Source organism: Numida meleagris, chromosome 7 (genome assembly GCF_002078875.1).
Source record: "Numida meleagris isolate 19003 breed g44 Domestic line chromosome 7, NumMel1.0, whole genome shotgun sequence".
Classification (NCBI taxonomy): domain Eukaryota; kingdom Metazoa; phylum Chordata; class Aves; order Galliformes; family Numididae; genus Numida; species Numida meleagris.
Window position 1 is genome coordinate 7,151,044 of NC_034415.1, and position 9,996 is coordinate 7,161,039.

Genomic DNA, 9,996 nt, shown 5'->3' on the forward strand with positions numbered 1-9,996 from the left:
GGCGGGCAGGGCCGGACCGCGGGGAGGGCTACGGGAGCGAGGGGAGGGGGACGCAGAGCGGCCGAGGAGCACCTCGCGTTCGAAAAACTGAAGGAAAAGTTGGGCCCGCCGCGAAGTCCCCGCCGCGCCGCACCGCCCCCCGGCGCCCCTTACCGTAGACGCGGACCCAGCCCTGCTGCTGGCACACCGAGTCCAGCAGGACGCGGTCCAGCGCTCCTCCCGCCGCCTCCAGCTCGTCCGAGCCCAGGTCCGGCTCCGCCAGCGCTTCGGCCGCCCAGGCCGCCGGCTCGCCCGCCGCGGGGGCCGCCTCCATGGCGAGGAGCGGGGGGACGACCGCCGCCCGCGCTGCTCCCCGGCCGCGCCTCGCCTCAGCGCGGCTCCATCCCGCTCCCCGCCCCTCAACCGCCGCCGCCCGCCCCCTGCGTCAGCGCGACGGGAGGAGGCGGGGGCGGAGGCGGCCCCGCTCCAGCGCCGGGCAGGGAGCGGCGGGCGGACGGGTCCGCGCGCGTGGCCTCGGGCTTCCGGCCTAGGCCGGGCTGCACGGAGCGCCGGGGAGCGCTGGGGGAATGGCGGCGGTGGGAGCAAGCCCGAGGAAATGAGGGAGTTCCGTCCCCAGGAAGGAATGAGGCCGCTGCGTGGCTGCAGGCAGGGTCTGGGGTGTTGGTCCGCGCTTGGCTGAACATAAGCCAGCAGCGTGTCCAGGTGGCCAAGAAGGCCAACGGCATCCCGGCTTGTATCAGCGGTAGCGCGGCCAGCAGGAGCAGGAGATGATCGAACCTCTGTGCTCAGCTCTGGTGGGGCTGCACCTCAGTGCTCTGTTCAGTTCTGGGCCCCTCACTGCAAGAAAGACGCTGAGGTCCTGGAGCGTGTCCAGAGAAGAGCACGAAGCTGTGCGGGGTCTGGAGCACAAGTGTGATGGGGAGCGGCTGAGGGAACGGGATGGGGCAATGTGGAGAAGAGGAGCTCAGGGGAGACCTCATTGCTCTCCAGCTGCCTGAAAGGAGGCTCCCGGGTAACAGCAATACGATGAGAGGTGATGGCATCAAGTTGTGCCAGGGGAGGGTCGGGTTGGGTATTAGGAAGAATTTCTTCTCCTCAAGAGCGGTGATGCACTGGCACAAGCTGCCCTGGGAGGTGGTGGGGTCATTGTCCCCAGAGTTGTTCAAGCAAAGGGTAGATGTGGCACGGAGAGACATGGTCTAGAGTAGTCACAGGCATTGGTTGATGACTGGACTGGATGATCTTACTGGTCTTTCCAGCCTTAATGATCCTGTGGCTCTTAAAAATCCGGAATAAGACACCTATGAACTCAGATCATAACACAGAAACATGAGTTTTCAGGGAGGACAGGCAGTGGTTTGGCTTGCACTAGGCTCCCTCCCCTGCCCTGTGCCTGGCACTGATCGATAGAAACCAGGGAAGATCATCCAAGCGCACAGATGCTGTGATTATCTCCATGGTGCAGAGATGATGTAGCAACGCAATCATCTCTCCGAAACAACATGCTGAGACCTATAGCTTAGCACAGTCTGCCTCTAACAGCTCCTCTCTGTCCACAACTTCTGCAGTCACATAAAGATGATACAAATATTTTTTTCTTTATTCTGACAGTTAAACAACACTGTCCTTGGCACAGTCATTACCCGGCCATAAAGCTGCTCCAAGCAGGACCCAGCTCTCCCACTTCCAACCATGCTGCTCACTGTCCTGTTTCATTTTGAGCTACAATGAATAAGAGCATCCACACAGTGAGTTACTGCACCTTGGCCTGGAGCCGTAACTTCCCTCTGACGGGGCTGTAACTCAGCTCTGTGGTGTGGCAGGATCACCCACTCGAACCCAAAAGTTTGCCTTCTGTGCTGAGCATCACGGCTGCACACACACACGGCTGCACACGGCTCACACAGTGGTTGTGAGCCGACTGGATTTGAGTACCTCCTACTGGTGTAGTGGCATGCACAATGGAAGGCATATAAACTATTTCAATTGAGTCCTGCCAGACCGATGACTAATTGATGAAACTTCCTTTCCTGGGGGTTTCTGTCGCATGCTTGACTGAGAGCTTGGCCTGAATCTTGCCCTACAACTAGGTCATTCTCCATCCAGTCGGGAGCTCTGTTTTCTGGACTGGTATGAGTTGCAGGTTTTCCCTTGTAGGATGGGAAGATGCACCTTGCTGCCATTTCCAAGCTGATTTTGACAACAAAGAAACCTCCTTCCTCAAAATATTGGTTGTTTGATGATCAGAAGAACCAGTGCAGCCTTTTTGCACCAATTCACATCCCAAGGCACAGGGTCGTTCTTCCATATGTCTTGCAGCATGGTATAGCCCCTCACCTCCTCAGCTGGCACTTTCAGAGAGCCAGGACACCCAATAACATTTTCTGGCTGCTTCCTGCCCCACACCATGCCCCAAATCATGCTTCCCAAAGGCTTGGGAGCTGAGGGTGTGCCGGGCTGTTCCTTCTGCATCGGCACAAATTGCCGTAGTGACACCACAAAGCAGTAGGGCAGCCGGTTTCTCTATCCTATGTTCTCTCTACCACTGCTCGTTCCCATTGCTGATGATAAAATATTCTCCAAGTTTATCATTGAGTGGCCATAATCCAGTCAACTTGTTTTTCCTCCGCCGCCCTCTGCAGCTCCCTCTTCTCCTTCAGCCTGCCCTGAGCCTGCATGGGCAGCTGCAGGGAAGAGGGGACGGAGCTTCTTCTTGTGTTGCGAGGGAAGGATGTGGCTGCTGAGCTTCTGCCAAGAGAAGAATTGCAGAGTTTTTAAAAGCTGCCACACGGAGCTGGGATGACAGTTACACAGGACCAGCATAGGACAACGGCAACTGGTTCTTGTCAAGCAGGATCGGCTCACTCTCAGTGCGACCCAAAAGTGGACTTTCTGAAATTTAGTGCTCCATCAGGAAGCAAAATCCATTCTTCTGCCTTCATTTGTGGGTTTGGGGCAATAGAAGCAGTAATAAATAGCAGAGATGACTAAAATAGGAAGGGTGACAGTAGCAAAAATAGAGATATTTTGTAAATAAAGACATCCTGGAAATCAGAGATGCTGGAGTTTCATGTGCATTGGTGTGGCTGTTCCAGCTTGGGGTCCTCAGCCAGTGATGCAGTGGGCATTTGTGGAGGGACAGTAACCCAAGCACATGCGTAGGTTTCCCTCTGTGAGAAGCAGAGCCACGAGCTGCTCACAGCCCTCACGTTAGCACACAGGCCCTGGCTAAATTGGGACAGGAGCTTTGTCCAAACTTAGCCCGAAGGGCTCCACAGGCCAAGGAGCGCGGAGAGGAATGGCCATATCCAAAGCGGACAGAAGGAAGCGCTTTCTCACGCAGCACATAATTATGTTCTGCAACTTATTGCCACAGGATGTCACGGAGGCCAAAAGCATAAATGAATTCCAAAAAAAAAAAAAAAAAAAAAAAGAAGAAAGGATTAGATGGATCCGTGCAGCCTCTGGCTCAGGAAGTCCCCCCGCCGCCGAGTGCCGGAAGCCAGGAGGAAGGCTTGCTTTGTGCGCTCCCTTTCCGAAATCCTTTCCTAAGCATCTGCAGCTGGAGCAGCCAGGGTTGCTGCCTGCATCCCTCTGGACATTCCCCATGGACAGAACCTCAGCCCTGTTTGGTTCCCTTGGACCTGCTGTACCAACCTGCGCTGGGGCTGAGCACCAAAATCTCCCCGGCAAAGCCCGTTTGGATGGGGATGGTGGACAATGCGCGCGCTGATTGGAAAAGAGGAAAAACAGCGTGGGGGAAAGTTAAATATTAAAGAATGTCCCTCCTTCATCTCGTGCCAGCTGCCCCCAGGGTACGTGTGCGGATGCTGGGTTCCTACCTCGCTTTGAGGTTTAAGCTGCTTCAGCAAAATTCTAATTTTTCTCTGATGGAGGAGAGGAGTATCTGGTCCTGCTGCAGAGGGACGGCGTCCCCTGAAACACCAAGCGGCCCCAAAAATGGGCTTCTGAGAGCCTGAGTGCCATCAGCTGCCCTTCGGAGGGAAGAGGGAGCTGGAAAACCACGCTGCAGCCACTTGGGCATCATCCCTCCAATTTTGGGAGCGCTGCGCCACTGGTTGGGTGCTCTGAAGCAGATCTGAGAAACCTTGCAGATGGTGCTAAAAGACATGGGGCTGGCATTGAAGAATGTGGTCTTTTAAGGGGACTTTTTGGTGATGGAGCTGTTCCTGTATTATCCCTATTAGGTTGATTGCCCCTGGGCCACTGGGAGCTGATGGCGGTGGACGCTCTGATAACAGCTACATGGGTCAGGGGTTTGTCTTTGGGCCGCGAGGAACAAAGGATGGATTTATCCCTCTTTTTCTCGTCGGGTGACTTGGAGAGAATTTTGAGAAGCGAATAACCACTGGATTTGCTTCCATCTGTAGGAGCGTGGGCTTCTCCCTCTGGGCTCCTATCTCACCTCTTCATCCATGCTGTGCTTTCGCTCCGTGTTGCCTAAAGCAGCAGGTCCCTGCCCACGCTACTCGGAGCCCAGACGGATGCCGGTGCCCCGGCCCGGCGGTGTGGCTCCCTGGGGAGGCGGCTGGCTGCGAACAAAGGCCGTGCGGAGACGCACGTGGGCCGGTACCGCTCCCGCAGTCCCCATCCTGCCCTTAATTACGAGCTAAGCGATGGCTAATAAAGACGAGGCAAAGCAAATAAATTGAGCCGCCGCTCTAATTAAGCGGCGTGCAACGAGCCAGACCCATCTGTGCGATAGATCAGCACAAGCCGAGAGGGTTCCGCGAGAGATCGCGCTGGACGGAGGCTGCATCGCTCCGTGCGGGGAGCGCAGCGCCGCTCACCGCCCCGCCCGACATCCCCGCGGCCACGCTGCTGTCGGGGCCGGCACGGCGCTGCCGGGCACTGACACCTCCCGCACGGCCGGTGCCAATCGCTGCCCAGCGCGGCCCAGCCCCGCCCCGGGCGGGCGGTGCGCGGGGGCCCGGAAGGCTGCGGGAGCGGCATGGCGGCGGCTGCGGCTGCGGCGCGGCGGTGGGGGGCGGTCGGGGGGAGCGGAACGGGCGCGCATCCCCATCGCGTTCCCTGCCCTTTCCCAGTCCCTTTGCCTCCGTACCGCCCCCATTCCCCATCAACGCTCTCCATTGTCTATCCCCCTAGTACCCATTTCTCCACTTCCATTCTCAGTCCCGTTCCTCTGTAACCCCCATAGCCCATTCCCTGTCTGTCCCATTCCCCATCGCTTTCCCCTCCGTTCCCAATCTCATTCTCCCCCATCCCCACTGTTCCCCCAACCCCTTTTCCTCATCCACCCCATTCCATTCATCCCATTCCTCCACTCTCCCAACTCCCCATTCCCCCCTTATCCCTCTCTCCATATCCCCATCACCCACCTCCCCATCCCCTTCTGCCCTCCCTATCCTCCCGGCAGCAGCGAGGGGTTGGCATTCCCCTCCCATGCTGATCAGTTCCCATTCACCCTCCTTCCAGGCTCTGCGCCCTGGGGCTGCCTGCCCTGCCTGGTGCGCGGGGGTACCGAGCAGCAGTCTGCACGCAGCTGGCACAGCCCCTGCTGGTGCAGGACCTCCCGGCCCCTCCGCTGCAGCCACGCCAGGTGCATGGGGACCACCGGGCATCAAGGGGAAGACTGGCTCTGAGTCGCTGGGCTGTGATGTGCACATGTTGTGTGGTCTCCACCAGGCTGGGGCAGCGTCTCTTTAAAATCTCTGCTCTTGGCCGAAGGAAGGAGTTAATGTTTGTCCCCTTCTCTCGCAGGTCCGTGTGCGTGTCCATTACTGCGGGTTAAATTTTGCCGACATCTTGGCCTGCAAGGGGTTGTACCAGGACAAACACGCTCCTCCGTTCACCCCTGGTGAGTAGGTGACCAGATGTCATAGGTGACCACGTGTCACGTCCTATGGGAATGAGCAGCCCTGGAGGCGGAGGGCGCTGCTGGTGCTGACTTGAGGCAACTTCTGGGGCCAGCAGGATCACATTCTGGCATCCTCTGAAAAATGCTCAGTGTAAAACACTTTGCATTTTCATAGAGCGTTAGTGTGGGGAGACCAACAGCAGATACCACCTTTGCTGGAAGCTGAGAAAACCGAGGCACAGAGCGGTTTGGGGTGGGCTGGGTCCTCCTTTCTGGCTGGAGCCCATAGCTCTTGCAGCTCAGTGACTGCCACAAGCACAGGTGGCAGCAGTGTCACCGTAGCGTCTGCAGCACGGGGTCAATCACTGTCAGCAGCACCTCCTGTCCCCCTGCAGCATCTGTCCTCTGCAAAAGTGCACTGGGATTCCAAATGATAAGGAAATCTTAACCAGAGGCGCTTGCTGTATCCTGTGCTGATGCTGCCATCTTCTGCCCAGCTGGTGCTTTGCTGCTGAGAACTTCGAGCTGTAGAATCACTGAGGTTGGAAAAGCCCTCTGAAATCATCACGTGCAGCTTCTGCTTGGCTCTGGGGCTGCTCCATGGGTGGGTGCTCAGCAGCCATGGGAGCAGGGGCTTGGGTGTACAGCAGTGCCTATTGCTGGGAGGTTCAATTCCAAATTCCAGGTGCTGGAAGCAAGAGCTCATGGCCTGGGTCTGTTAACTGTGGGTGCTGCTAATTGTGGGTGTGAAGGCGGGTTGTGTCAGCGTGTGCTGCATGTATGTGTATTTATCTTGCAGGAATGGAGTTTTCAGGGACTGTAACGGAGACAGGAGAAAACGTCAGTGCTGTGAAGGAGGTGAGAACAACACAGGGATGTAGGGAAACTCAGCAGGGGAAGGGAGTAAATGCGTGCAGTTAATGCAGTCGCACAACAGGTAGACGCAGCGTGAGCTGATCACGGTTCCTCCTGAAAACACAGGAAAACAAAAATGCACAATTAAGAGTAGGGTGCACCGTTTGGTAATGCACGGGAACAGGCTGCCCAGGGAGGTGGTGGGGTCACCGTCCCTGGAGGTGTTCAAGAACCATGGAGGTGTGGCACTGAGGGATGTGGCCAGTGGGCATGGTGGGGGTGGGTTGATGGTTAGGCTGGATGATCTTAATGGTCTTTTCCAACCGTAATGATTCTGTGCTTTCTCTCCTGATGTCCACACAGTGACTGTTTTTGCAGGGACACAGGGTGATCGGTGTAACTGACACCAGCGCCATGGCAGAGGAGTGCATTGTCGATGAGAAGGTGAGGACACCAAGCATTTGGGTTTCCCTCTGAGTTCAGCACTTCAGCCCTGCCACAGCTGCAGTGGGATACAACCTGCTTGGGGCAGCTTTCCCAAACAGGACACAGCTACAAGATGCAAAACCCTCTTTAAAACAAGTCCTTTCACATGGTGAGCCCCAGTGATGCTGTCACCCCATTGCATCCTGCATGCAGATGCTGTGGCAGATCCCCAACAGCGTGTCCAGCGAGGATGCAGCGGTGCTGCCCGTTACCTATGGCACAGCCTGGCTGGCTCTGCACCACCGGGCACGTCTGCAGCCACGGTGAGCAGCTTCACTTGGGTTTGACACAGCCCCCAGCATGACTGGGACTCAGCGTGCCCTGATGGCAGGGCAATCCTTGTGCTGCTGAAATACTGCCCTGAGTGGGAATTATGTGTATTTTTCCACTGTGCTTTTTCATTCTTCCTCTTCCTGCCAGGGAAACAGTGCTAGTGACAGCAGGAGCCGGAGCCAGCGGCCTTGCTATCATTGATCTGGCTGTCAGTGTGTTCCAGGCAAAGGTACTGAGGTGCTGTCCTTTTTACATGTCCTCCTGTGCTCCAGCCTTGGCAAGCAGGGGGCCTGGAGTCACAGTGATGTGGTGGCAGAGAACCAGGACTAAGCATTTGCTGGGTCAGACAACAGCAGCACAACCCCCATGCCACATTCCCTCTTTCCCTCCACCTGCATTATAAATCCCTATTGCTCCCCATGGGCAGTGTGAAGATCATTTGCATCTGTCCCATGGGTCATCATTTCAGAACAGGGTTAGTGGTTTAGGGGTTTCAGAACTCCTGTTCCCAGCCCCATGAAGATTCTCACCTTAGTGCTTCTTTTGATGCACACATAAGAAAATATTTGAATATATGTAAGGAGAAAGAGTAGGGTTTCCAACTCCAAATTTGCATTTTCTCTAATTAAAGTAAGCACACCCAGAGGCTGAGGAGTTGCAGCACTGGCTTCCCCTTTGCTCTCAGGTGATAGCAGCAGCCGGCAGTGACCCCAAGTGCCAGCTGGTTCTGGCAAGCGGTGCCAGCCACACGGTGAACTACAGCCAGGACAGCCTCAGGGAGCAGGTGACAGCACTCACGGGTGGCAGAGGGGTCGACGTGGCCATTGAAGCTGTTGGTGGGGATGTCTTCAAGGCTGTCCTGCAGAGGTGAGCCAAAATGAGAGGCGATGCCATTGGCACACCTGGAGCAAGGTGAAGCTAACCCACCAGGCTCTGCTTGCCCCAGCTGGTGGTGGAGGGGGAGGTTATAGAATAATTCAGGTTGGAAAAGACCTCTAAGATCATCCACAGTCCAACCCATCCCCACCACGCCCACTAAACCATGCCCCTCAGTGCCACATCTCCATGGTTTTTGAACACCTCCAGGGATAATGACTCCACCACCTCCCTGGGCAGCCTGTGCCAAAATCTCACCGCTCTGATGAGAATTTTTTCCTATTATCCAAGCTGGAGGCTGTATAAGATGCATTTTCTCAACCACACATGGCTTCCTATGGCCAGGCTAGTATATGTTGCCTTGGGATGAGGTTTCAGATGGCCATCGCTTGTCGTCTTCTTCTTGCAGTTTGGCTTGGGAGGGCAGGATTGTGGTGATGGGTTTTGCCGGAGGGAAAATCCCCTCAATTCCTGCCAACCTGCTGCTCCTGAAGAATGTGTCAGCCATGGGAGTGTACTGGAGTCGGTACCAGCGGGAGGACTTCCCCCTTTTCTCCTCTGCCATGTCCTCCCTTCTTCAGTATTGCCAGGAGGGAAAGATCCATCCACACGTAGGAGCGGTCTTCAAGCTTGAAGAGGTACACATGGCTCAGAATTGTTAGCCAAGGCCTTTTTACGGGGGCAGAAATAGGTTTGTGTGTGCAGTTAGACCCCTGGCACAGAAAACGCAGGAGTCCTAAAATCCAAAAATATTAAATCAAGAAATCCCATTTTCCCTCACCCTTTTTAATCTTCTTCCATTGGGTTTCAGCCAGGGAGTCGTTAACTTCTTGTTTGGTACTGCAGGGCCAGAACTGCAATGTGCTCAATGGGGAAATCATAAAAACGCACGCTCCTATACCAAAGAGTTTGTGTTCTTAAAGAATGATGTGCTGGGATAATATTTTAGAAGTGGATTAGTGGATTGTGATGTGCCTTCATTTGCATTTTCCCCCCGAGCACCTCTGAAGGTGCTCAAAACACTTTTTTCCTGATTTGATGGTGCTTCAAGCCTTAAATAACAGCTCCTTAGAAATGCTTATGTAGCCCCCATCCAGCAAATTCAGGGATGCAAGGTGGAGGAATACCCAGGAGCTTGCTGACTCCTGAGTTATTTCAATCCCAGCACTGAAACCCAGGGACAGAAAGCCCAGGCTTAGATGCAAAACATGAGCTCTTTGTTCATGCCAAGCAAAATGTTACAGCCTATGGTTCAACCCACATAGATACTCACCCAATAAGAAGTTAAGCTAAACCAAGGGTCTGGTTGTAACACTGCAAACATTACTATACAGCAAGTGACTTCTTCCACATGTTCTGCACCTCCTGCCCTGATGACCATCCCCATAAGCACTCAGGGCTTTGTGCTTGCAGGTAAATGAAGCCTTCAGCCACGTGCTTCAGCGCAAGTCCACTGGAAAGGTCATCATCTCCATGAAGTAAGAGGGCTGTCAGGGATTTCTTGCATGGCTGTGCATATGGTAAATTGGAGGACTCTCAGCTGACCTCGTGCGTGTGCTGCATCATCACATGGCTATAGGAGCAGTAATTTTCACAAGGTTGTCTTGCAGTCTAAAATCATCAATAAAGTTACATGGCACTCCACATCTGACCCAGCAGCATTTCTG

The 9,996-nt window shown here is 55.1% G+C and overlaps 2 protein-coding genes across 3 annotated transcripts in view; one reads left to right on the plus strand and one right to left on the minus strand.

Annotated features, from left to right (window-relative positions):
• RASAL2 (RAS protein activator like 2) overlaps positions 1 to 375 on the minus strand; it is a 157,355-nt gene extending 156,980 nt beyond the window's left edge. Inside the window, exon 1 of one of the 2 annotated variants that reach the window (XM_021405477.1) lies at positions 154 to 375. In XM_021405477.1, the coding sequence (XP_021261152.1) occupies positions 154 to 313 (160 nt within the window). In that variant the 5' untranslated portion in view covers positions 314 to 375. The remainder of the gene's footprint in view (positions 1 to 153) is intronic. The other variant, XM_021405476.1, reaches the window with a different exon arrangement.
• On the plus strand, positions 4,948 to 9,973 carry LOC110402821 (quinone oxidoreductase-like protein 2). The gene is made up of 10 exons (XM_021405333.1): positions 4,948 to 5,001; positions 5,458 to 5,581; positions 5,743 to 5,839; positions 6,639 to 6,697; positions 7,073 to 7,138; positions 7,334 to 7,443; positions 7,601 to 7,682; positions 8,139 to 8,320; positions 8,739 to 8,967; positions 9,743 to 9,973. Exons 1-10 carry the CDS (start codon positions 4,973 to 4,975, stop codon positions 9,809 to 9,811), a joined length of 1,047 nt encoding a protein of 348 aa, XP_021261008.1. The 5' UTR covers positions 4,948 to 4,972; the 3' UTR covers positions 9,812 to 9,973.